This window comes from Gopherus evgoodei, unplaced genomic scaffold (genome assembly GCF_007399415.2).
Source record: "Gopherus evgoodei ecotype Sinaloan lineage unplaced genomic scaffold, rGopEvg1_v1.p scaffold_37_arrow_ctg1, whole genome shotgun sequence".
Classification (NCBI taxonomy): Eukaryota; Metazoa; Chordata; order Testudines; family Testudinidae; genus Gopherus; species Gopherus evgoodei.
In genome coordinates, this window is record NW_022060049.1 from 4442887 (window position 1) to 4470029 (window position 27143).

The 27143-nt window shown below is 51.8% G+C and overlaps 1 protein-coding gene across 1 annotated transcript; it reads right to left on the bottom strand.

Moving 5' to 3' along the window:
- Positions 1-16067: 16067 nt before the first annotated feature.
- On the bottom strand, positions 16068-21989 carry LOC115642037 (adhesion G protein-coupled receptor E3-like). The gene is given in 10 exon segments (XM_030545373.1): positions 16068-16449; positions 16701-16792; positions 17557-17623; positions 18369-18631; positions 19263-19457; positions 19628-19798; positions 20528-20652; positions 21158-21277; positions 21819-21926; positions 21929-21989. Coding segments are annotated over 10 exon segments (1584 nt in total).
- Positions 21990-27143: the final 5154 nt, after the last annotated feature.

The following is a 27143-nucleotide window of genomic DNA, read 5'->3' on the forward strand; positions in this document are numbered from 1 at the left end:
GTGACCTCTCTCCCTGTCCTCCGAATGGCTGTTATTGCCCCCTTGGGAAGAGCTTTGAGATCAGAGGGGGAAAGAAGCTGGACTGGACCAGACTTTCAAAAGTGCTCAGCTCCTATTGTTCTGAACTGGGAGATGGGGGAGGGGGAGTTCTCCATTGTTCGAATGGGGGAGGAAGTGTTCTCCATTGTTCTGAATGGCGGGGGAGGAGTTCTCCACGTGAGTGTGCTGTGAATATTCAGGTGCCAGCAATGGGAGGGGGAGGGAACATGTGAGGGATCTTCCATCCCAACCGGCCTGTCTCTGGGCGTCAGCGTGGCATGACCCCCTCAGCTCTCAGACGCCCTGACCATCTGTGGGCTGCTTTGCTGATCCACTGGGCAGTCGCTTCTCTGCCAGACCCATGCTGCCTCCCCACCTCTCGCCTGGCGATGGCATCATGGCTCCCAACTTCTCTGAAACCCCTTCCCGGTGCCGTCTTCCCACGGTGGGCTGGCTGGGCTGCCGGGGTGAGGAGCTGGGGGTGAGATGGAGGGGATTCTGCGCAGCTGGGCCAGCAGAGTGCTAGACCCAGTGCCGCTGCTCTGTCTCTACTTTCTCTCTTCTCCGTGCGGCTGTTGGGATGAGAACTCCAGTTTAAACCATGCTCACTGAGTGCCCAGCAGTCTGCTGGCCCATGCTGCCAGGGGGACTGGCCATCTGGGGTGCTTCCTTGCCCACAGCCCCCCACACCCGGTGCACCCCCATGTCTAGGGAGGCAGCTCTGGGGTCCACTGACCCGTCTTAGCAAACACTCCCTGGAGGAGCTGGGGCAGGTGATTCCTGGCCTGCACCCTGTCCCGGTCACTCCATTGCTGGCTGCTCTGGGGAGGAGCTGGGCACTGCTGGCAGAGGGGTGTGGCTATGTACTGAGATGCACATTTTGAAACTGTCTCTTGCTGAGTTTGGATCTAAATGAGGGCTGGAGGAGGGAGTGACCCACAGCAGATGGCAGCATGTATGATGGGGGGAGGGGCATGTGTGTCTGTCTGTCTGTCTGTGTGAAGCTGTCTGGTTTTATGCGATTTGCTAAGTGCTGAGAGATTACGTAAAACAATAGCCAGCCCCACACTGAGATACCAACTTCTCCCACATGAGGGTTTGGGAATGGATTGACACCTGCTACCTGCTGGCTGGCCTGGTATCAGCAAGAGGGTCACTGAAATCTGTGCTAGAGACCGCACTGCCTGGGACTGCCTGCCCATGGGGCTGCTCTCCTGCATCCCTGCAGGCTTTCCAGTCACAAGTTACCTTCCCGGGGCAAACTTGCCCCTGTCAAGTGGGCTTGGCTGTTTGGTGGCCTTGTGCCCCGGCTGATATCAGATCCACCCCTGGGCCGGCACCAGCGACGGGGGCTGCTTTCCACCCTGGGATATTTTTGAGAGTTCAGTGTTTCTCCCTGTCTCAAACTGGGACAAAATGTACAAATCTTGAAAATATTTGCAAACCAAACTCCCATTCACCCAAAAGAATTCCCATTTGGGTGAATGGAAATGTTTTGTTTTGATTTCAATCTTTTTTGTCTAATAAGCCTAAATTTCAGAACAAAATGTCATTTTGAATCAGGAAAGCTCAGATTTTCTGTTTAGAAAATGTCAAATTGAAACATTTTAACAACGTCAAAACTCTTTTCCCATCTCTCTGAGGAGGGAGGTTAATCAGATCTGACCATGTTTCACCAACGGTTTTGGTTTCAACCAACCAATCACCATTTTAAATTAAAAATTTTTGACTTCAAAATTCACATGCAGCTCTAGCAGCGAGCCTGTGGAGTGGGACCCCTACGCTCCCATTGTCTTGGCAGGACAGAGCTGCTGGTGAAATGGCTGGGCTGAAGCCACTGCTGGTGACCTGGGGTGGGGACGAGGGAGAGGACCTGGATGCATTGCAAACAGAAAAGATTCACTGGAAGAGCTGGTGGGCACATTCTGGCTGACATGAGTTGTGCTGCGAAAGGCCATTCACTTTATGCAGAGCCCTCTTGCCCAGCTTGGCGCCCAGAGTGTGTCAGAGGTGGTGCTGCTTCCTGAGGTCATGAAAACAAATGTGTGGTGCTTTTCCCTGGCTTTTTCCTCCTGTTAGCCCAGCCAGAGCAGCCCAGCCCAGGGGCGGGAGGCGGGTGGGCAGCCATCGTCTTTTCCTCCTTTTGCATCGTCCCCTGAAAGTGATGGGCCTGAACTGGTGTCTAGGGCGGGATTTGGCCTGTGGAGCTGTTATTCCTGGTGGGGAGAGAGCCCAGTGCCTCTCAGCTCCCTGGCCGGGTTTGCAGGGCTGGTAGGTGGAACCCCCCCTTCTCTCTGGCAAGGGAAGCGCGTGTGCCCACAAGGAGACGGAGCCACCTCCCAGGGTCATTTTCACAGTCGTGCAGTCTGCAGAGCAGAGCCGCACTCAGAAGCTTCCCGGAGCTTTGAAATCGGCATCTCCATTTCCTCGCCGGCCCCGTCCCGCCTGTCTCACTCGTCTCTTGTATCACTGCTTGCAATTGGGAACAAACAAGGAGAAAGGAGAATTGGGAATGCGACACATGTTGTGGCCAGAGGCCTTATAGGGCCTGGATGTGGTCCAGAGAAAGGGTCTGGGGATTCCAAAGCCTGCAGTTGTCACACTGGGTGTGCTGCCTCCTAGCTACATCCATCAGAACCCCAAGGCTTGATTGGCCAAGTGCCCCCAGCTCCAGCAGGGCCAGCGGGAACAGTGGGTGCTTGCACCTTGGAAATGACACTCTAAGTGAATATATGGGTGGGGATGTGGCAGGTTCTAGGCTGGTGCTGAGCTGCTACCTGGACAATATCGGCTCTCCATCCTTGGGCTCTACAAAGAAGGAGGGAATGGTTAGCCCCCAGGGATGGATAGAGAAACTGAGGCACAGGGAGGCAAAGGGACTTGCCCAAGTTTGCCAAGCAGACTAGTGGCAGAGCTGGGACTAGAAGGCAGGTCTCCTGAGTCCCAGTCCAGTGCTCTTTCCATTTAGTCACATCACCTTCCTTAGCAATGGTACTAGCAGGCCGTCCTTTGGACCGCTGGACCTGCCTGGCTGCCTTTAACCTGGCTGAGCCTATCGTACTGAGCCTATCGTGCTGCTCCCATGGGTATTCAGCTGATTCTCTGGCTTGGTGGAGCCTTGGCAGGTCAGATGCCCCTCCCAAGCAGTTCAGCCCTAGGTTTCTGCATGTTCAGAGCATCCAGGACCATCTCTCTGGTGTTTCTAGCAAGGGCACTAACTGGAGACAAACCTGCCCCACCCTTCCCCATAAGTGCATAACCTCACGAGGAGTTGGAGTGCGACACAGGCAGCCTGGGTTCCATGCTCATCTCTGCCACCGATTTAGTGATGGGCCTGATATGGCTCCCACGGAGCCCACAGGGAGCTGGAGGAGTCAGGGATGGAGTTTTGAGCAGGTCCCTTCCCAATCTGTAAAATGGGGCTCTTGACACCCCTCCCCCCCCAATACCTGTGAAGTGCTGGGGAAAGGCTGAGGGGACATGTTCCACCTGCCTGTTCATCGGAGATTCCCCCTGCTTGGAGAGAGATGCGTGTACAACAATAGATCCTGGATGAGAACTCCCATGCAGGCTGGAGAGGGAACAAATAATAAGCCAAGGCAACGCTTCTGACCAATGCACCCTCCTTGTTAGGCCAACTCCCCTGCAGAGTCCGTGGGAGATCTCCCCTGCACGCTGAAGGCTCCTCCAGGACTAGGACACATGTCCAGCGAGGTGCACCTGTCTGCAGAATTCCCTTGGGGCCAGAAGCAGCGCCAGGGTTTTTGGCTCCCTAGGCAGGGATCCTTCTGCGCTCTGGGTCTTCAGCGGCAATTCTGTGGCGGGGGGGTCCTTCCACGCTCTAGGTCTTTGGTGGCAATTCTGCGGTGGGTCCTAGAGTGGGTGAAGGACCCGCCGCAGAATTGCCACCAAAGACCTGGAGCGCGGAAGGACCCCCCGCCACCGAATTGCCGCCAAGAGTGACAAAATGCCACCCCCTCCAAATCCTAGTGCTCTAGGCGACCGCCTTGGCCACCTAAATGGAAGCGCTGGCCCTGCTTGGGGCTCCATGCAGGTGCAGGGGGCTACAGAATCAGAGCTGCCACCTCCTGAGTAACTGTCACTGCGATGGAGGAAGTAGAATGGTTGCAAAGTCTCTGTGTCAGATCGCAAGGCACCTGCTTAGATTGTATTAACAAAATGCCCACCCTGAGCAAAGGGACTGGCGAAGGGGGAGAGTGGGGGCTGGTTGGAAATAGAACATATGCTCCTGATTGGCTACTTCATGATGGAGAAAAGTGACAGGTCAGTTTATATAGGTGTGAGCTCTCTGGCGCAGGGAGCAACTCTTGTGTTCTGCATTTGTGCAGCACCTGGCACCATCTGGGGCCTGGACCATGAGTGGGGCTTCTAGCAGCTACAGTTCTACAAATAAATAATAATATAGAACTTGCCTGTCACGTTTCTCCATCCTGAAGCAGTAAGTAAGTATATGAAGTACACATTGACATGTGGGTGTTTTCTGCTTGTTCTTCTTTCTTTAGAAATACAAGGTGCTGGTCGATCCTGGATTTACTAGAGGATCCATTGGAAGTCTCATCGCTGTGTATTGTGAGCTGTGTAAAGGAAGGGGAGGGTGGGTTTAATCTTTAACAAAGACCTCTTTTCTCCTAAATATTTCTCAGCCATTTGAATTAAATTAATAATAATAACCCGCAACCAAACCCTGATCCAAAGATTTATAAAGAGAATAAAATAATAAAATCTGTTCTCTGAAATACCAGGGTTTTTTCTGATGTGTCTTATCACCTGTCGAGCTTTTCATGAAAAATGAGACCTGAACTTCAACATGGGTGAAGGAGGTTCTGGTCTCCTTGGACAAGAGCAGAACTATTGCTTTGTTGGTGTAGCAGCAAAGGCAGAGTAATGTTTGTTTGTCATGAGTGACTTATTTCTGTTTAATTAAAAAACAAACATGGAAGTTAGTTAGTTGCCAAAATTGTCACGGACACTTTCAGTCTGCACTGTTAAAATGATGGAGTCGGGGGAACAGAAGCAAAGGTTCAAACAGAACTGTTTGTCAGGCTATCCTGCAGGTAGGTAGCATTTGGAGCTTGGTTTAAATGTGTAGCTGCTAATGCCTTGCTGTTCCTGGCATGCATCAGGTGTGGCTGAGTTAATGTTACCGCTGGAGCCTTATCGTTTGTGGCTCCTGAGTTCCTCTTTTGATCTTTGTTTTGTTTTCCACCCAGCGAGCCTGCTGCAGTGCCGGGCAGTGTATGTGCATAAGGGTAATGTGAGAGCTGTGGACAAGAAGGGAGGTGAATGAGGCCAGGGCCCCATCTCCAGTGAGTTACCTACTGGGCTGGGGAGGGGAAGTGGAGCACTGAAAGGAGACATTGAAATTAACGACACTGGGGCACCTGTGTAATCCATCCTGCAAAGGAGCTCTGCTCTCACCTTGGGGACCCTTCATCACTTCTTTTGGTTCTCCCTAATCTGAACTCGTTCACCAGGCACTGGGATTTTCTCAGTGCTTTCTGGCCCTCATTTAATATTCCCGTTAGGCTCAATGGTGACTGGCTCAGAATGTCCCACTTCTCTCCCCGTATCCCCCAGGGCGCCGACCCCTGCAGACGAGGGGCTCTGGCACAACAGCAGCAATGAAACAGAACCTTGGAAAGAGAAGTGAGGGATATTAAAACAGGCGTGAAATAAATGGGAAGAGAAATGGTGGCACTTGGGGGAGGGGTGGGGAGCTGATGGGGGTGGGGGAGGAGGGTGAGCTGAGCAGCATCTTACTGAGCTGCAAAGATATTACATAGCGACAACGCACTGGAAAGAGCTCGGTTCCTGTAGATCGGGCAGTATCCGGTGTGTGTGAGCCTTGCAGGCAGCCCTAAGCCCTATTGTACAGGGTTCCTGCTTATTTCCTGGAAACCTCAGCCCTCCAGAGGAGAATCACAGCTTCAGGCAAATTTGCAAACAGCCTCATCTTCTCCTTGGCCCTGGAGTACAATCCCCTGCATGTTTCTGCCTCAGTCCCCGGCTGCCGGGGTGAGGGGCTGCAGGGAATGCTGGCCCCCGACGGGGCCTAGGGAAGGAGCAGATTCAGGGACCGCAGGGTGGTTCCAGATAGGGACTGGGAAGTGGAACTCTTCAGGCCAGGTGCTGTGCGCAGCACAAAGGGCCAGGTTCAAAATCTTGGGGTTCCTCTTAAAATCTCAAAACAAAATGGGTGATTCTACGGGGGTGGAGGAGGGAACGTAGAATAAACTTGGGAGAGTGAGTGACTAATGAACCGATGCCATCCGTTAGGTCAGACACCCTGCCTCCGGGTATCTTAGCAGTCGTGTGACTGTGATTCTCAGTGTTTCCCTCATGCCTGAGTGGCTAATGAGGCAATATGTTCTAGCATCAGCTCCTTCCCAGCTCTCCATTCAGTTTGTCAAGGCAAGCTCCAACCCGCTGCGAAAGGCTGGCTGGGTAGCTCGTAAGAGCTGACGTGCTGGGTAGAGACACCCTCACTGGAATCCCTCTGCTGTCTGCAGCTTCAGCCCAGTCCGCCTCTGCATGGCCTGCTGCCTGTAGGCTATCTACTCTCTTGAAAGATCCCCCAGCCCTGTACTAAATCTTCACAAAGAAATCATTGGCCTATAGGAACCTAAAACAACCCTCACTACCAAGCAGATCCTTTCCTGCGGGAGTTGTTACCGGGCTCCTGCACCCTAGTGTGCCAGGCTGCCACCCCACGCACACTGGATGCAGTTCTCTGATCCTTTATTTTCCCCATGGGGCCAATAAAGCTTCATCAGCCCCAAACTTAAAACTGTACCGAACTTTTGCCCAGAATGACCGGAACAATCACATACCAGAAATGGAAATGAGTCCTGGCCCCTTGGACAGATGTCAGCAGAGAGCTCCCTTCCCTATGATACCTCCGTCCATCCATCTTGCATTCCAAAGCTGCTCTAGGTTGCTCTTCTCCCTGTTCATCAATAGGGGTCAGTAGCGAGCTCCCTACTATCAAGGACTTCAGGCTATAGGGTTTATAAATGCTTGGGCTGATTTCTCTCAAAGCTATAATGGCTCCAATGCAGCTGGATTTGGGGACAGAAGTTTAGCATTGCAGTGGGCAGGCATGTGTATGTGGGGGACACTGCTGCCTTCTTCTGGATGGCATTAGAACTGTTCAGCCATGTGTCATGACCCCAGTACTGTTGACAGCTGATGGGGATTCTCCTGTAGCCTGAGTGGTGAGGGGCTGGGCTTTTGAACCTGGAAGATCTTAGCTCTGTCACTGCAAAGTTCTGATTGTTCATGGTGAGCAGCAAAATGACAACTGTGAAGTCCTGCTTGGCCACAGATTTGTTACAGACTCGGGTTTCCTAGGTGCAGGATGACTCATTTCACCAGATGATGGAAGCTGAGGCTGTCACATGGCTGGCACTTAACCTGGGCTATTTCTGAGCCACCTCTCTGGACGCAGCAGTGCTGTTCTCTGTGCTCTAAGGCCATGTGGATTCAGGGAGACCCCTATTACCCTCTTAGTATCACTGCCACTTCGCTGCTCACTTTCTTCTTAGGTTCAGTCTCTATGAGAATTTACTGTAGCTTCCCTGGCTTCAGGGAGTCCATTTAAAGGCTACTTTTCTCCTGAGATGTCATAGGCATTGCAGCTCTCCAGAGACACTGTCCTGCCCCTTCACAGCTGCTTCCATCCAAACCCAGTACCCCCAGCTCACGCTACCCCAACCAGCACTCCTGGCTCTGACTCCCACTTGGGCCGTGATTGGTCAGCTTCTGATGCCGATGCCCCTGCATTGGCTGACTTCTTGATACAGTAGGAGGGTCTGTTTGAAGATTGTTTCAACCATCAGCTGTCAATCAGGGTGTTTGATGGAGAGGCCAGACCACTCACCCAAGAGCTACCGAGGTTGGACTCCTCTCTGGAAGAGCTACTGAGGCAGGACTCCTCCCTGAGTCTGTTGTGTGAGTGGTGTCCGTGAATCAAGACCACAGTGCTGGTCTTGACTCTCATTCACCCCTTTTAGCTCCATGAAAAGGCTCCGAGAGCCAGTTGGCACGTGAAAGCAGCAAAGAGTCCTGTGGCACCTTATAGACTAACAGAAGTTTTGGAGCATGAGCTTTCGTGGGTGAATCCCCACTTCGTCGGATGCATGCATGTGCTCCATGGGGAAGCCAGGTCTTCCAATTTACAGATTTATTAGAACGTGGAAACTAATAGGGAAAGAAATTCATCCATTATTTTAATTAGCTTATTCATTGATCTACCAGTTAGATCATGCAACTGGGAGGCCGGACTCTTGGGTTCTGTTCCTGATTGTGCTGATGACTTGCTGTGGCCTTTACTGTTTTGTGGCTCAGTTTTCCCTTTTGTCTAATGTTACAGCCCCTGGCTCCCAGGAGCGTGCTGTGTGGTGCTGTGACAGATCCCGTTTCTGCATGGTGCTGGTTCTGCTGTGGCTAATCTGCCGCTTGGGTCAGGAGGCGGGAAGGTGCATATGGGGCAGTTGGTGCTGAATGATATGGGCTCTGGCAACCTTTGACAGGCTGCTGTAACGAATCCAGGAGCTGCTGCTGCGCGAGGTTCTGGCTATGACAGAAGCAGCCCTGTGTGCCTGTGCGTGGTGGAGCTGTGAGGGCTGGAGTCGATGATGAGCCTGGTTGGGATTTGTAGACTCCATTGAAAATGCTGTGGAGTGCAACCAGCAACTCCATCTTCAGACTCCGCTGAATCCCTTTCTGTTTGGGTCCAGGCCAAATCCTGAGAGAGCCCATGGCCCTCCTTGGGCCCACCACAGCTCTCTGCCCATGGTCAGCCTTCACTTCCTCTGCCCACGGCCTGCCTTGGGCCCCCTGCAGCCGCTGCCCATTGCCCTCCTTGGACCCACCACAGCTCTCTGCTCACGGCCAGCCTTCACCTCCCCTACCCACAGTCTGCCTTGGGCCCCCTTCAGCCCCTGCCCATGGCCCGCCTTGGGCCCACCACAGCTCTCTGCCCATTGCCAGCCTTCAACTCCCCTGCCCACGGCCCACCTTGGGCCCACTGGAGCCCCTGCCCACAGCCCGCCTTGGGCCCACCACAGCTCTCTGCCCATGGTCAGCCTTCAACTCCCCTGCCCACGGCCCTCCTTGGGCCCACTGCAGCCCCCTGCCCACGATTCGCCTTGGGCCCACTCAGGCCCCCTTCCCTCAGTTCGCCTTTGTCTCTTCTGCTCACCCCCACTCAATTCCAGCTGGCCTACAACTGCAACCAGGGCAAGTGAGTTCAGCAGCAGCCTGTGGAGAGACTTGTGCACCCCTGCATGAGAAGACAGAGGTGAGGGAGGAGGTTGCTGTTGCAGGAACAGGGCTGTCCAGGGCTCAGAGGGTGGCTTTGTGGTTGAAGAGGGCACTGGCACTCAGGAAATCTGCCTTCAATTCCCTGCTCTGCTGCATACTCTCTGGGTGACCTTGGGTGAGTCACTGAGTCTCTATGTCTCGGCGTGATGCTCGCCCTGCCTGTCTGCCTTGTCTAGTTGGATTGTAAACCCTGGCTCCAGGCACCCAGCCCAATGCGGCCCCAATCCTGGAAGGGACCTCTCAGCGCTGCTCCAATCCAAGTCATACATTCTGCAGCCTGCCGTGGGTTCACACCCACCACTCCAACCCTAAGGCTCAGCATGGGCTGCCTCTGTGCTAGCAAAAGCAGCAGTGATTTCAATGACGGAGGGGTGGGCAGAGCTGCCCTGTTCTGCACAGCCCATATGACACTTTATGCAGATTTAATGCAAGGATTTACATATTTGTAACTAATTTGCATGTAGCCATGAACTCTGGTTTAAAGATACAGGGTGGATTTAGTGCAGGTGCAAGATGTTGGTGACCGAAACCCTCCATTTATCTCTGAGGCAGGAGCAGGGTCAGCTTACTCTCTGCACTGCCCGGCCAGCACAGCTGACCCTAATCCAGGGGACCCTCGTCTCAGTGTCATTTCAGCCATGCAGCTTTTTGCCTCTCTGCTTAGTTGCGGGGAGAGAGTTTGTGATGGGGGAGCTGGAGCTGAAACTGCCCCCTCAACTCATCATTAGAGCCACTGAACAGGTCTTAGATGGAAGCAGTCTATAACCCCTGCAGAGTTGCGCTGGTTCAGACCAGTGACTCATAGCTGTGGCTCTGTCACTCACTAGTGATGCCCTGAGGCAGCTAGTCCCTGTTGGTGCTGATGTTCCCACCTTCATGGAGCTGGTTTTATAGGTTCATGGGCTTCAAGGACAAAAGGGGGCACTGTGATAATCTGGTCTGCCCTCCTGCACTGCACAAGCCAGAGACCTGCCCCCAAATGATTCCTAGAGCTGAGCTTTCTGAAAAACACCCTGTCTGGATTGAAAAATTGCCATGACCTTGGTAATTTGTGCCAGTGATTAATCATAGAACTGTGGGACTGGAAGGGACCTTGAGAGGTCATCAGCCCAGCCCCCTGCACTGATGGAGGAGCAAGCAAACATGGACCATCCTGACAGGTGTTTGTCCAACCTGTTCTTAAAAACCTCCAGTGGTGCGATTCCACAACTGCCCTGGGAACCTAGTCCAGAGCGCAACTCCCCTTAGAGTTTTCCCCAATATCTAACTTAAATCTCCCTCCTGCAGACTTCTTGTCCACCTTCAGTGAACATGAAGAACAATTGCTCTCCATCCTCTTTATAATAGCCCTTACCTTAGCTGAAGACTTAACAGCCTCCCCCCCGCGCCCCGGCATCTTTTCTCAAGACTTAACAAGCCCAGGTTTTTTAAGCATTTCTTTAATAGGTCAGGTTTTCTAACCCTTTTATATCTTTTGTTGCTTTCCTCTGGACTCTCTCCAGTTTCTCCACATCTTTTCTGAAGTGTGGGCCCAGAATTGGATACAAGACTCCAGCTGAGGCCTCACAATTATCTCTTGCGTCTTACATACGACACTCCCATTAATACATCCCAGAATGATATTGGCCTTTTTCTCAATCACATCCCATTTTGACTCATATTCATGTTATGATCAACAATGTGATGCAATTGTGGAAAAGGCTAATATCATTCTGGAGTGAATATAATATATAGCCTATAATTACCCTCACTGTTAAAAACTTTATGCCTTATTTCCAGTCTGAAATTGTCTAGCTTCAACTTCCAGCCGTTGGATGGTGTCATACATTTCTCTGCTAGATTGAAGAGCCCATTAGCAAATATTTGTTCCTCATGTAGGTACGTACAGACTACAATCCAGTCACCCCTTAACCTTCTCTTTATTAAGCTGAATAAACTGAACTCCTTGAGTCTATCACGAGAAGGCAGGTTTTCTAATCTTCTAATAATTTTTGTGGCTCTTTTCTGAACCCTCCACTTTATCACCATCCTTTTTGACTTGTGAGCACCAGAACTGGACACAGGATTCCAGCAGCGGTGGCACCGGTGCCAAATAAAATAACCTCTCTACTACTCTAGATTCCCCTGTTCATTGCATTAGCCCTTTTGCTCACAGCATTGCAGTGGGAGCTTATGTTCAACTGATTATCCACTACAACCCCCGAATCTTTTTCAGAGTCACTGCTTCCCAGGATGGTCCCCCATCCTGTAAATCAGGCCGACGGTCTCTGTTCTTAGATATATACATTTACATGTAACCATTTAAAAACACACATTGTTTGCTTGTACCCAGCTAATCAAGCGATCTGGATCGCACTGTACAAGTGACCTGTCCCCTTTATTATTCACTACCCCCCAATTATTTGTCACCAGCAAACCTGATCAGTGATGATTTGGGGCTTTAATAAAATTGTTAGATTTCCAGGCTTAGATAAAAATGTTAAATAGGGTTGGGCCCAGATCTGATCTCTGCAAGACCCCAGTAGAACAGCGCTGCCCAGAGGATTCAGGGGGCCTAGGGCAAAACAATTTCAAGGGCTCCTTCCATTAAAAAAAGTTGCAATACTATAGAATACTATACTCTTGTGGGGGCCCCTGCGGGGCCCGGGGCAAATTGCCCCACTTGCCCCCCTGTCTGGGTGGCCCTGCACTAGAAACACACTTGCTGGATGGTTTACAATTACATTTGGAGACCTATCAGTTAGCCAGCATTTAATCCTTTTAATATATGCCATGTTAATTTTATATTATTCTAGCTTTTTAATCAGAATGATGTGCAGTACCCACTCAGACACCTTCCAGAAGTCTAGTCCATCAACATTTTTATCAACCAAACTCGTAATCTCATGAAAAAGGTTATCAAACTAATTCGACAGGATTTATTTTCTATAAATCCATCTTGATTGGCATTAATTACATTGCCCTCTTTTAATTCTCTATGAATTGAGTCCATAATGGCTGCTCCATTACCTTGCCTGGGATCGATATCAGAGTGACAGGTCAGCCTGTTTGTTCTTTTTAAATATCGGCACATTAGCTTTCTTCCAGTTTTCTGGAACTTCGCCAACATCCCAACAGTTATTGAAAATCAACATTAATTGTCCAACGAGTTACTCAGCCAGCTCTCTTCAAACTCCTGGGTCCAGGTTATCTGGGCCTGCTGATTTAAAAATGTCTAACGTCAGTAGCTGTTGTTTAACATCCTCCTAAGATACTAGTTGAATGGAAAATGTTTATTGACTACTTCTGCCTTTTTCATTATTATTGCTAATTCTGCCATTTCATCTAGTAATGGACAAATACCATTATTAGGATTCTTTTTGTTCCCAATATACTTTAAAAAACTCCTTATTGTCCTTAACTCTGCTGGCCATAGAGTGCTCCTTGTGTACCTTTGCTTCCCTTATCAATTTTCTACAATTCCTAATGTCTGATTTATGCTGTCATCTTCCTTTTTTCCATTTGTTATAGATTACTATTATTTAATTTTTTTTATAGCTGCATTCACTTCTCCTTTAAACTGTGTTTTTTTTTAACCAGTGCATCCTTCTTCCTTAATTGTGAGTCTAAGGGCTTGTCTACACTGGCAATTTACAGCACTGCAATTTTCTTGCTCAAGGGTGTGAAAAAACACCCCCCGATCTCAGCAAGTTTCAGCTCTGTAAAGCACCAGTGTAGACAGGTTATGAACGCTGGGAGCAGCGTCTTTCGTGGAGGTGGTTTTGTAGAGCACTGGGAGAGCTCTCTCCCAGCGCTGCACCACGACCACACAAGGCAAGTTAAAGTGCTGCTGCAGCAGGACTGCCACGGCAGCGCTTTAGCATTGCCGGTGTAGACTAGCCCTAAGGCTTTTGGGGCATCTAGTAAAGTGTTCTTAACCAATTCCCAATGATCATTCTCATTTTTCTGATTACATTTTTCCTCCTAGCTGATTTGGCTCATAATTGTTCTCAGCTTTGTGAAATTATCTCTTTTAAAGCACCAAGTATATAAATTGCCGGTCTGGACTTTATTCTGTTTACACATTATAAAACAAGTCATGGATCACCTACCACTGTAGCTAAAGAACACACATTAGTAAGGAAGCAGTAGCAGCTTCATAAACCTGTCTGTGTGATCTAGCCACTAGAAAGGGAGAAAGTCTCATCCTGTGCTGGTGTGGGTTATACAGGCACATAATTTGACTCATTTCTTCTGAAAGGCAGAGTGGGGAAATGGACAAGACTTGGCTGCGCAGTATTGGGCACTTGTGTTCTATCGCCAGCTCTGGTTGCAGTGACCTTGCCCAACTGCTGCAAGATGGGTGAACAATTGTGGCCTGCCCTCAGACTGGGGTCTGAGGCCTTGGTTAGTAATGGCTGTGAAGGGCACAGAAATATTAAGGTCAGTAGGTAGAAGAGATGGGATTAGAACCCATGGGTTCTTGGTGGTAGCCTGGTACCATTCCCCCTTGGTTATGGTGTGGCTGGGTATATCTGAACTGCTTGTTTAATTCATCCCCCTTGACTTGTCAGCCTGTGGTATTTGGGGATGGGTCTCAATTGGCCATGGGGTGTTTCCAAGGCTGGGGCCCTGTTGGGGGTGGTTGCAGTGGTACTTGTGGTATCAACTGTGAGGGACTTTGCTCATGTTAAATAAGGTTCATAGCATTAAGAATGGGAAATACTCCCCAGGGCTCACATCGAGTTTGCCTCTGCCCTTTGCTGCTGAGCTGTCAGATAATGCAGCTGCTGCTTCCACACAGCAAGGACACGGATGTGATGCCCAGAGAGAGGGCCCCAGGTCCACGTCCCACCAGTGCAATGTGGGCATGTAAAAGTGCTTTGCACTAGTGTGAGTGGCTATTCAAGTGGCCGGGTGAATTGGAGCCATAAATGTCCAGTCCTTTTTAAGCATCATGCCAAGCTCTTGGCTTCGGTAATACCTTGAGACAGTGAGTTCCACAAGTTAATACTATTACGGCCTAGATTCTCTCCAAGCATTGCCTGGCGGAAGGCAGCATGTGTGTATGGGGAACAGGCGTGTGTGCCTAACGGAGCTGACTATGGGCCCCTTATCTTGGATTCTGGTCTCTGCTGGCCCTAGTGTAAACTAGAACATCCATGGGACTGCTCCAACCTACGCCACTGGTCTAAGATCCCTGAAAGACCCTGTAGCATTGTGTCTTCCCCTATGGCAGATGGAGTGTGTGGCTGGTGCAGTAGTTGGCTCTGCTAGGGAGATACGCTCTGCCACGGGAATGATCTGCCACCTGATTGTGGCTCCTCTGCCCCATCGAAGCACAACAGGGCTGGGTAGCATTGGTGCGCCTGGCCTTGCATGTTTAAAGAGTCCCTTTGCACTGGTTCTCACTTCGCTACCACTAATTTGTGGGCTGAGCCATTGCTCTGGTCTCCAGAAGGCACAAGAGACAGATGTCCTTCTCTTTGCTCAGCCTCCCTGGGAGCCGGCAGTATGTTTCAAGCAGACATTGGCAGCCAGAGCTGTTCTGGGGCGGCTGCTCTGACACTGGAGGCGGATGAAAGTCCGAGTTCGTCCTTGTTCGGAGTGAGCCACATTCACCGTATTTGAAAAAGCGAAACTCTGAGAGCTCCTCTGTCATAAACAGATAATAGGAGTTAATAGAACAGAAGTACTTTATATCTCTTTTGACTGTAAAGGGTTAACAAGTTCAGTAAGCCTGGCTGTCACCTGACCAGAAGACCAATCAGGGGACAGGATACTTTCAAATCTTGAGGGAGGGAAGTCTTTGTGTGTGCTGTTAGTTTTTGGTTGTTGTTCTCTCTGGGTGCTGAGAGTGACCAGACGTGCAATCAGGTTTCTCTCCAATCTCCCTGATACAGGTTCTTATAGATTTAAAATAGTGAGTATTTGGCTGGGAGGAGTTCAAATGTGTGTTTGGCTGGGAGGAGTTCAAATGTGTATTTGGCTGGAAGGATTTTAATTTGTACTTGTATACTTAGGCTGGGAGGGTATTCCCAGTGTCTATAGCTGAAAGACCCTGTAACATATTCCACTTTAAATTTACAAAGATAATTTTTACTGTTTTTTCTTTCTTTAATTAAAAGCTTTTCCTGTTTAAGAACCTGATTGTTTTTTTATTCTGGTGTGAGATCCCAGGGGACTGGGTCTGGATCCACCAGGGAATTGGTGGGGAGAAAGGAGGGAAGGGGGTGAGAGAAAGGTTAATTTCTCTCTGTGTTAGAATTACTGTCTCTCTCAGGAAGAGTCTGGGAGGGGGAGAGAGAAGGAGGGGGAAGGTGCCGTTTCCTCTCTGTTTTAAGATTCAAGGAGTTTGAATCACAGTGATCTTCCAGGGTAACCCAGGGAGGGGAAGCCTGGGAGAGGCAACGGTGAGGGAAAGGGTTTACTTTCCTTGTGTTAAGATCCAGAGGGACTGGGTCTTGGGGTTCCCCAGGCAAGGTCTTGGGGGGACCAGAGTGTACCAGGCACTGTAATTCCTGGTACGTGGCAGCGCTACGGGTACTAAGCTGGTAGTTGAGCTCAGAGGAATTCATGCTAGTACCCATCTTTTGGACGCTAAGGTTCAGAGTGGGGATTTATACCATGACATCCTCAAAGGCTCCCTTGGCACAGGGCTCCCGCTGACAGAGGGAAACAAGCCCCAGCCTCCCAGCCTGTGCTTAATGCTGCGCTGTGTCTAATGCCCCTGGCTGCTCCCAGGAGCTGTGTGGGGAAGGCAGTGCGGGCTGCCTACAAATCCACCAGATCAGCAGCCTTGGCTGGAAATCTGAACGCCTCCGATCCCGCCTCTTGGGGTGAGAGCGAGCGCCGACTCCAGTCCCTGCCAGGCCGGTGAAGGCGCTGGGTGGGCACTGATGGGCCGTGGGCATTACCTGGCCATTGAGCAGACAGTGCACCAGGAAGATGAAGGCTCCCTGCAGGCTGCTGACGATTGTGAATAAATAGGCCATGACCATGGCTGCTGGGCCGACTTGGAGGAGACCAAGACTCCATGTGCAGCCCAGAAGGAAGAGTTGGGCGATGGCTTTAAAGGTCAGTAACCTGGATAAAGGCAGATGGAGAGATCCCATTACAATAACTCTATGGAGAGCAATTGGGTCAGGAGGATCCGGGCAGAGTGGGGTGGAGCTTCTATCCCCAGCTTTCTTATGTGGGACAGGCTTACTGTCAATGCAAACACACTGGGAATTCATTCCTATGGATCCTAGATATGCTGTTCCCCTCCTGCAATCCCCCACCCCTTCCGGTGCCAAGACATCTGACCCTCCAGGGCTGTTTTGTTGCCCTCTCACCTGTGGTCTCTGACAGTGGACACATCTGCATTGAGGGAGAAGAGTCTGTTTCTCAGGATCCACAGGGTCAGCACAAAGAACATTATATTTATCTGTGGGAACAGTGGGAAATATTTCCTGTAAAACATCCCATCTGGGGCCGGTGACTTCAGCTGAGGCAGAGAACGATCCCAGAGGACCGAGCCAAACACTGCACAACCGGGGACTGCTCATTTCCGGTGGGAATTATCCCCTCCCCGTAATATCCCCTGGAAACTCTCAGTCTGTCCCCTTGCATAGAGCTGGCAGCACAGCCAGGGCTGAGATGGATCAATGGGATCACAGAGGCCAGATGCTGCTCAGAGTTCAATATGGAGCCTCTCCAGTGCAGTCAGGAGTTATTTGGGGCTTACATTGGTGTAACTGAGAGCAGGATCTGGCTCAGAGATCCCAGATCCTGCCTGTAGAATACTCCTTGCCATTTTCAGACTGTAACAAATTCCACGCCCCCCCCCAACTTCCCCAGGAGTAGGGAGGAATATGTAGGGACACTTGTTTCCTCCTCTACAAAAAACATTGCAGAGTGGAGCCCTCTCCCTTCCTTGTTCCTTGGGTCATTAACTCAACTAGACCAAACTCTTCTGTCTTCACTTGGCAAATCTCCTGCTGACGTCCCTGGGAGCTGCGCCCGAGTAACGGCTGCAGGCCTGGGGATACAGCACAGGGACTCATTCAGGGATAGACCACAGCCGATGAGCCAGGTGGGACCTAACTGGGTCTTTCCTTATGTTTTATGGGCCAACTTCCCCTCCCTGCTTCACTGAAATCAATGGGGTCGCAGAGGTGAGAGGAGAATGTGGTTCTGTGAGGTACCCACCAGGATTATGGCACAGACTGGACCCAGGAAGCTCCAATGAAAGCCTCTCTCCAGGCTGAGCCAGCAGCTACAGACAGGGAGGAAGAAGAAAGTGACTTTAATGGGATTACTGCCTTTTTTCAGCCCCGGGGGCAGAGAGGAGGTGTCACAGGGCAGCTGGCTCTCAAAAGCGAGATGGATCTCAGCCTGCCTGTGACATGGCCGACTCTCTTGTGGGCAGCAGGAAAACAGCCCTCCCCATGTACCTCAGCATGTCCTGCTTCCAGCCACCACTTCCTCTTCCACCCCCTCAAATGACCCTTTCTGGTGGATGAGCGCAGTATTGATGGAGGGCCAGACATGCAGCGGAGGGACCTTGGCCTAGCTGCACTGAAAGAAGTGGAGCTGCCCTGATTTACACCAGCTGAGGATCTAGCCTGGGGTGTCTAGAACAGACCACGCCCCGTTTTAGTGGAGTCTCTCACTTTAGAGAGGGGATGCTCAGGGATTTGCTCATAGTAAGAAGGTGCGTTTGTTTCCTACCCACCAGCCCCACAAACCCAGCCTGGGAGCTGGGAGTCCAGTGGGATCTTTCTGGCTTGTTCTTCCATATCATCAGTGGGGTGAGGAGTGCAGATGTCTGACAGGGGGCACCTCAACTACAGCGCTCAGGGCAGCTTAGTGTCCCTGGGGATGGGAAGGGTCCCGGGGGGACATTCAGCTCCCAGGCAGGGTGAGCAGGGAAATCTAGGTTCAAGTCAGACCTGGGGTGAGCCAGACAAGCACATGGAAGCCCCATCCCAGCTCCCCTTCGGGATGGGCGCTGAACGTACTGTGTGGAAGCTCCGTAGCCTTCAGGATTCACCCCTGTAGAAATAGCCACCACCAGGGCTGGGAATCCATAGCCGACCGGGTACATGAATCTCTTCTTGAACCGGCTGGCGCTGGTGTAATTCACGACCTTCAGCTTCCTGACGGTGAGGAAGAGGTGCAGCCCCTTCAGGAACATCCAGGTGAAGCAGGCCAGGAAGAGGTTGTGTAGGAGGCCAGCAATGACAGCACATGCCACCTGGGAGAGAGAGAGCCCCGGGACACTCTGGTGGGGAAGAGAAATGCTGAGTATGAGGGAGACCTTCCGGGGGGGGGGGAGTGACACCGGGATTCTTGTTAGCACAGCTCTCCAGGTATAGCGCTCCGCGACCCAGAGATGGAAGGTACCTTGGATACTGGAGAGTCCCGTGGGTGCACATTGCTGATGCAGGAAGGGAGCGGAGATTACTCATAGACTCATAGGTCAGAAGGGACCAATCTGATCATCTAGTCTGACCTCCTGCACAAGGCAGGCCACAGAACCCCACCCATCCAATTTTATAACAACCCCTATCCCAGTTAGTGGTTAAAGGAGGGGAGCAGGGCTCAGGGGATCCAGATTCTGTTCCCAGTCCTGCCACAGAGTCCCTGGGTGACCATAGGCAAGTCACGTAGGAGAGGAATCGAGGCACAGGGAGAGTGTGACATAGGGATAGAACTGTCTGAACTCCAGGGATTGAGGACACTCAGACCACTCAGACCAGTGTGAAGGGGCCTAATGGGATGGAAACATCCCCCCAGGAACGCTCCCTGTGTCCTGCACAGCCCAGAATCTAGGGAGAACAAAGAGGTTCAAAGCCACACACCCCAGCCCTGCTGCGAGTGGAGGAACAGAGCAGGGGAGAATCAGGCAGTACCTGAGTGCGGATGCGGGTCACCTGGGTGAGGAAGAGAAGGTCGGCCAGGAAGAGGCAGAGGCAGAGCTGCAGGTGGAGGGAGGTGCTGACGTTGCGGATGGAGCGGCACAGGAGGAAGGTGAGGATGGCGAGGAAGAGGCACAGCAGGGAGAGGGTCAGTCCCACGTAGGCGATGATGGTCAGTGGGGAACTCTCCTGTAACACAGCAAAGGGGAAATCACCAGTGGACCCCCAGCCGAGCCCCCTCAGCTCTGATTCAGCCTTTTCCCCAGCAAAGCCTCCAGTCACTCCAGGGAGAGCTTTGCCCACGGCTGAGTGAGGAGCTCAGGGTCCTGTCCTGTGACCCGAGTCTCACGGTGAGATACTGTCACTGCGATGGGAGCCATTAGGACGGCGAAGCTGGAGAGATGGTCACAGCTGCAGGTGGTGTGAGTGCTGTTCGTGTGCACGGCGGTGCAGCCGTCCGGAGACCAGCTGCCTCTCTCGGCCACTACTTTCCAGTAGATGCAGAGAGCCTCTTCCTCCTCTTTTTTGGCCTGGAAACACCACAGAATCATCCTCATCCTCACGGGACCACAGTACGTCGGTTCTATTATTCCATGGCTATAGTAAACTCAAGGTCACCTACAGCTCCACGGCTCTCCCCACGCAGCCCCTAGTGCCCACTAGGGCCATCCCAGTGGCAGCGGAGAGAGAACACAGATCCTGCTGCTGCAAAAGCCCAGACCCTGCTATTGGAAAAAAGGGTAATAAATCCTTGCCAGCCAATAGCACCATAAGGAATGTGAGCTGAGCAGTTCCGACAGCGTCCAGCAGAGGGCAGTGCTGCGTGCACACATACACATACGCACCCTAACCACTTCATTACCATATCAAAGAGTTTCATGCTGACTCCCTGAACCCCACTATCCACACAAATCGGCTTTCCAGTTATTCCGGCTTAGGGGTGAGCTAGGCGGAGCTCTTACCCTAGAGCACTTTGCACAGCCCTGTGTCGTGGTGTGACCCTCGGTAACCTCCTCCAGTAACACAGCCCCAGTGCATCAGGAATAAGGAGGCCTCCTCTTCTCAGGACCACCAGGAGCCAGAAAGGCAGCACGGTCCAAACGCCCAGAAGGAGATGGTGCCTTCTCTATACCCCTCTGGAGCCCCAGCTATGGAGCAAAGTGAGGGGATCTCCCTCCGCGCACCTGTCTGTGGCACAGGGTGAAGTCTGCGGATCTGGAGAGGGGAATGGGTCTCCCATCTCCGACAGCCCCACTCACCATCCTGGAGTTGAGGTGACTCTTCTCCAGCTTCCCACCACCTGGTTGATTTCCCTCGCTGAGATGTCTTGCACTGATGATGCAGTCCAGGATGGAGTAGGAAATAAAAGCAGCAATCTCCAAACCTGCTGTGAGATGAGGTGATCCCTCGTTAGGGAGATGGAGTCGCTATGGCAAAGAATGAGCCGGCCAGGTGCCCAGGGGTCACAATGAGGATTCAGGGCCCTGAATAGGCAGCTGAGGGTCCACGTTACTCTGGTCCCCTACATCTCCATTTGGGGTTCTATCTAGACTAGGGTGTTCTTGCCCTTTCCATTCTCTGGGCTCACTTCATACCAGAGACCCTCTAATGAGCCGTTTCCCCTCTGCACCCCCAAATCCTCACTGCTCGGGGCTCAAGCTGTGGGACAGACAGGAACGAAGGTGCCAGCTCCATGGCCCAAAGCCTGAGAACCACTGGCTCAGCCAGCAAGGAGCACTCCAGGGCTAGAGACAGAGGCCGGGGCCGGCCTGGAGATCCATAGGGAGGGAGAGAGGGAGGAACGGGGGAATCCAGACTGGGGTTCGGTGCCAGGGAACCGCTCTGTGCCGTGGTTTAGGCCCTGGGTGTCGCCATCCCCAGGATGGTACCTTGTGTGGCTACCCCAGTGACTGCATCACAGTGCACGTCCATCATCTCCTCGTGAGCTCTCAGCTTGAAGACTTCGCTGTGCTGGCTGCAGTTCCCTGTGACGAGCCACTTCTGGATAGCTGCGGGGGGTGGGGCAGGAATTACAGAGCCCCTAGCTGTGAAACCGCTTCCCTGGGAATCTCTCCATTCTGGGTCAGATCCACCCCCCTCCAACTCCGCTTGGAGCTGGAGAGGCTTCAGAGCTCTTCTGCACTAGGGGAGGGGGAAGTTTGGTGCCCTCCCCCCCGAGTTGCCTGATCACCCCTCCCATATCCCCTCCCCCCATTCTGGCTGTGTCTCCCTGGGGATGCTGCGTCCCCAGCAGGGGGAGTAGTGTGGGTGGGGGGAGGCGCCTGGCTCAGCGTGGCAGCCCCTAGTGGTGAAATGCCAAATATCACATTTAAACCCTTCTCGGGCATTGCTGTTGCTCCTGGGGGCACTGGCGGGGCTGGGTGATATTTCCTGGTGCAGGGGCAGTGCTGTTCTCTGTCTGTACTGAACACAGGCTCACATCACAATGATATATAGGCTCTAACTTCCAATGGATTTGGGGCACAGAGTGTAACCCCATATCTCACATCAGCCAGCAGGTGGCGCTGAGAGCCACACGTCCCCCCTCACCCAGAGACTCTGTCGTCACGTTCTGTGTTGTCCTCTCCAGAGATCGGAGAGCAGTGGCCAGTGCAGCCAGTTCCACGCTCTGCAGCAGGATGGTCACGGCCGACCCCTGTCCGTGTCTCTGCTGTCCCAGAGGGAGGTGCTGTTCAGGAGGGCATTGAAATGGAGAGTCATGTTCTGGGGACAGGAAAGGAAAAGCCCTGGGAGCGAGGAGTCCAGGGGTTCAGGTGCCACGTCCCACGTGTTCCCAGGGGGTGTCGAGCATCACAGCCAATGCCAGTTCAGGGGCTGCAGTGCTCTCAGAGGGGGGAGCCCTATACAAGGCAGGTTCACTGAGGCTGACTCAGGGCCCTACTGGGACTTGAAACTAACTGGGGCTAGAAACCTTTGTCCTTCCTTCTTCGCTCCTGCTCCCCCATCCCCCCATTACAGATGTCAGGGAACAACATTGTCACAAGCCCATGGTTTTCTACGCTGTCGCTATGCTGCATCAGGCAGCTGCTCAGAAATGTCTGGCAGGGCAGGGATAGGGCACAGATCCTGCTGCCTGAAACACTCAGGTCACTGACAGATGAGTTGAAGGAGGATCCCCATTAACTGTTAGCAGTATAGCACCTCTGAACAACAACAGTTCTGAACACTAGACGGCACATGTGGGTGGATAACACAAATGTGCACTCACACAAACACCACTAGTGGGTGCACCCCCCCTCCCCACAGCAGTGGAGGGCACAGATCTTTTCTGAGGAGTATCTATATGTCTCCCTCCCCTCCAGTGAGACTCCTAACCTGGCACAGCAGCACGCAGGGCTCTGGGGCACACCCAGGGGCACTAGCCTGCAGGGCACATTTAAGGGGCGGAGCCTCTCATCTCCAGTGATAACGCCGCACTCCCATCTCCAGACGTGGACATGAAACTGTCTAATGTTGAAATAAAGAAAGAGCAAAAACTGCTGCTCCTGCTGCTCCGCTTTCCCTGCAGAGAGACCCAGGGCAGAAGTGAGTTCTGCAGCTGCAGAAGGGCGATCGACATTGGTGTTTGCCTTATGCAGGGACCTGATCCTGACACCCCACATTGAGTGAATAAAGCTTTTATATCGGATGTGTCCAGGACATGTGCAATGGTTCTGTTGCCACAGCGAAAGGTTCGTGTGGAGAAAGGAAACAGTTTCTAGTAACAGCTGGAATACATCAAGGCTTGGGACTAAGCCCTTTTTGTTCATATTGGTGCTGGATGCATTGACAGAAAGCAGCCAGAGAGGAGTCCCCTGGCACATGTCTTTTACAGATGTTGTAGTGCTCGTGTTGGGAGAGGAAAAAGGAAGTGAAGGAAGATGCAGAGAGACACGGAAGTGCATATTGGAAAGAAACGACATGAAAATCAGCAGAAGAAATCAGAGTATATGGTCTGTAGATTCAGTGCTCTCCTGCAGGAAGACAAGGGGTGTGTAAGTCTGGGGACCAGCCACTAGCAAAACTACAGAAGTTTTAGAAGGTTTGATATCGATTTGCAAACACCTAGAAGATAATAAGGTGATAAATAACAATCAGCATGGATTTGTCAAGAATAAATCCTGTGAAATCAACCTGACAGCTTCCTTTGGCAGGGTAACAAGCCTTGTGGCTGGGGGAAGCGGTAGATGTGGTATATCTTGACGTTAGTGAGGTTTTTGACACTGTCTCACGTGACATAAACAAACTAGAGAAATACAATCTATATGCAGCCACTCTAAGGTAGGTGCATAACTAGTTGGAAAACTGTTCCCAGCAAGCAGTTATCAGTGGTGCACAGTCAAGCTGGAAGGGCATAACAAGTGGGGTCCCGCAGGGATCAGTGCTGGGTCCGGTTCTGTTCAATATTTTCATCAGTGATTTAGATCATGGCACACAGAGAACACTTATAAAGTTTTACGGACGATCCCAAGCTGGGAGGGCTTGTAAGTGCTGTGGAGGATCGGACTAAAATTCCAAATGATCTGGACACACTGGAGAAATGGTCTGAAGTAAATAGGATGAAGTTCAAGAAGGACAAATGCAAAGTTCTCCATTTAGGAAAGAACAATCAGTTGCCCACATACCGAATGAGAAATGACTGCCTAGGAAGGGGCACTGCGGAAGGGGCTCTGGGGGTCATAGTGGATCACAAGCTAAATAAGACCTGGTCTACACTACGCGTTTATTTCAAATTTAGCAGCATTAAACGGAATTAACGCTAAACCCGTCCACACAATGAAGCTCTTTATTTCGATATAAAGGGCTCTTAATATCAATATCTGTACTCCTCCTCGAGAAGGAGAGTAGTGTTGAAATCGGTATTGCCATTTCGGATTAGGGTTAGTGTGGCTGCAATTCAGTGATATTGGCCTCAGGGAGCTATCCCACAGTGCACCATTGTGACCCCTCTGGACAGCAGTCTGAACTCAGATGCACTGACCAGGTAGACAGGAAAAGCCCTGCAAATTTTTGAATCTCATTTCCTGTTTGCCCAGTACGGAGAGGTGATCAGCACAGGTGACCATGGAGAGCTCATCAGCACAGCTAACCATGCAGTCTGAGAATCGAAAAAGAGCTCCAGCATGGATGGCACGGGAGGTACTGGATCTGATCACTGTATGGGGAGAGGATTCCGTGCTAGCAGAACTACGTTCCAAAAGACGAAATGCCAAAACATTTGAAAAAATCTCAAGGGGCATGATAGAGAGAGGCCACAATAGGGACTCACTATAGTGCCATGTGAAAGTTAAGGAGCTCAGACAAACCTACCAGAAAACCAATGAAGCAAATGGAAGGTCCGGGGCAGAGCCACAGACATGTCACTTTTATGCTGAGCTGCATGCAATTCTAGGTGGGGCCGCCGCCGTTACCCCACCCCTGACTGTGGATTCCGAGGACGGGGTAATCTCTGCCATGCCTGAGGATTCTGCGGACAGAGAAGATGAGGAGGAGGAGGAGGATGACGAGCTTGAGGAGAGCACACAGCTCTCCGTTCTCCCCAACAGCCAGGATCTTTTTCTCAGCCTGACTGAAGTACCCTCCCAACCCTCCCAAGGCGGTATCCCAGACCATGAAGCCAAGGATCACAAGCTAAATAAGAGTCAACAGTGTAATGCTGTTGCAAAAAAATCCAAACCTCATTCTGGGATGTATTTGCACAGCAGTTCTCAAACTTTCCTACTGGTGACCCCTTTCACATAGGAAGCCTCTGAGTGCAACCCCCCTTATAAATTAAAAACACTTCTTTGACATTTAACACCATTATAAATGCTGGAGGCAAAGCGGGGTTTGGGGTGGAGGGTGACAGCTCATGACCCCCCCATGTAATACCCTCATTCCCTCCTGAGGGGTCCTGAACCCCAGTTTCAGAACCCCTGTACTAGCGGGAGTGTTGTAAGCAAGACACAAGAAGTAATTCTTCCGCTCTGCTAGAGGGATAAGGAGGATCGAGTCCTAGCGATGAAAGAAACCAACATAGAATTTTCCTGATCTTGAATGAGGTTTACAGGGGTCACCGTAATACCAACAGCAAAGGTTTTTGTCTGGGAAGTTCTGTATTGGCTGATCTCTGTGCACATGCCAGTCCTGCGCTGCCAACAGTTTAATGTGTGGCTGCTCCAAAATCCCTTCCTTCCTCCCCATCTCACTCTGTCTCTCTCTCTCGTCCATTTACACTCGGCTTTGCCTGTCCCTCCTGCTCCCATCTCTGAGGCTTCCTGAAGTGTTTCCATCTGCTCTGCAGAGAGACCTGCTGGGTACAGACGCCTCTGCCCATTGGGGAGAACCCACCTTTACATTTGCCTTAGCCCTGCTGTGCTGCCGACCAGGAGCTGCCCAAGGTAAGCGCCACCTGAGCCCCCTCTGGCACCCAAACTCCCTTCCAGGGCCTGTATCCTGCTCCCCCTCCTGCACCCCAATCCCCTGCCTGAGCTCCGAGCCCCATCCCTGAGCCTGAACCCCACATCCCCACCTGCATGCCAACCCCATTCCCCAGGCTTGACCTGGAGCCTGCACCCCCTTTCACACCCCAACCCCTTGCCCCAGCCTGGGGAAAGTGAGTGAGGGTGGGGGGCAGCGAGCGGCGGAGGGAGAGGGATGGAGTAGGCAGTGCAGGGGCCTCGGAGAAGGGTGTTTGGGTTTGTGTGATTAGACAGTTGGCAACCCCAGGGAAGAGATGCCTGGCTCCTGGCAGCCCTGCTGACCCCTCTCTGTCCTGCCTCTGGTGTAATCCTGGCCTGGCCCTGGCACAGCCCCTGCTCCGCTCCCAAAGCCAGACCCAGGCACATTGGTGGCTGTGGCTCTGAGACAAACAGAAACACCCCAGTGGACGGACAGGCTGGGCTGGAGGGAGGTGGGAGCCTGGAGGCTGAGCCCTCACCAGCTAAGGCTGAGACCCAGAGGGACGCCGTCCATGGGGCGTAGGGGGCTGGCGCACTGTCCCATACCAGTTCCCAGCTCGCTGCCCCCTCGGCCAAGACCTCTGCCTGTGTAACCCAGGCCCTTCCCAGCTCTACCAGCTGCCCCCTCCATACATCTCGTGGCAGGACCCACCTTCGCACACGGTTGAGTTCCTGGTGGAGAGGACGTAGCCGGCCCAGCACTTACACCAGTAGCTCCCGATGGTGTTGATACAAGTGGCCTTGGGGCTGCAGATATCTGGGGAAAGGTTGAAAGAACTGGGCATATTTTGTCCAGAGACAAGATGGCTGATGGGAGACATGATAACAATCTGCAAATATACAAAAGGTTGTTATAAAGAGGACTGTGATCAATTGGTGCCCATGTCCATCAAGGGTAGGACAAGAAGGAATTGGCTTAGTTAGCAGCAAGGGAGATTTAGGTTAGATATTAGGAAAAACTTTCTAACTCTAAGGATGGTTCAGCACAGGAACAAGTGATCTAGGAAGGCTGTGGAATCCCTGTTATTGCGGGGAGTTAAGAACAGATTGGACAAACATCTGCCAGAGATGGTCTAGATGCACTTGGTCCTGCCTCAGCGCATGGGGGTGATTGTTTGATCTCCTGAGGTCCCTTCAACTCCACATTTCTGTGATTCTGTGAAGTGATAGGCCCTCTGCACTGTGGTCATTTTCCGCCTTAGGGTATCAGGTACTCAGCAAGGTAAATGCTTTTCGGACTGGGAGAAGTGGTAGGGCAGAAGGAAGAAGAGCAGGGCATGCTGAGAAAACAGTGCTTTCCTGTGTGCAGTGCTGTCGGTTGACACGATATAATGTAACAGGACATGAGTCAGCTTGGCTTCCTGTCTAAGTTATCGAAGATTAGGAGGCTGCAATGCTTAAAATCCTCAGAATTTGCCCTCCTGCCCTGATAGCA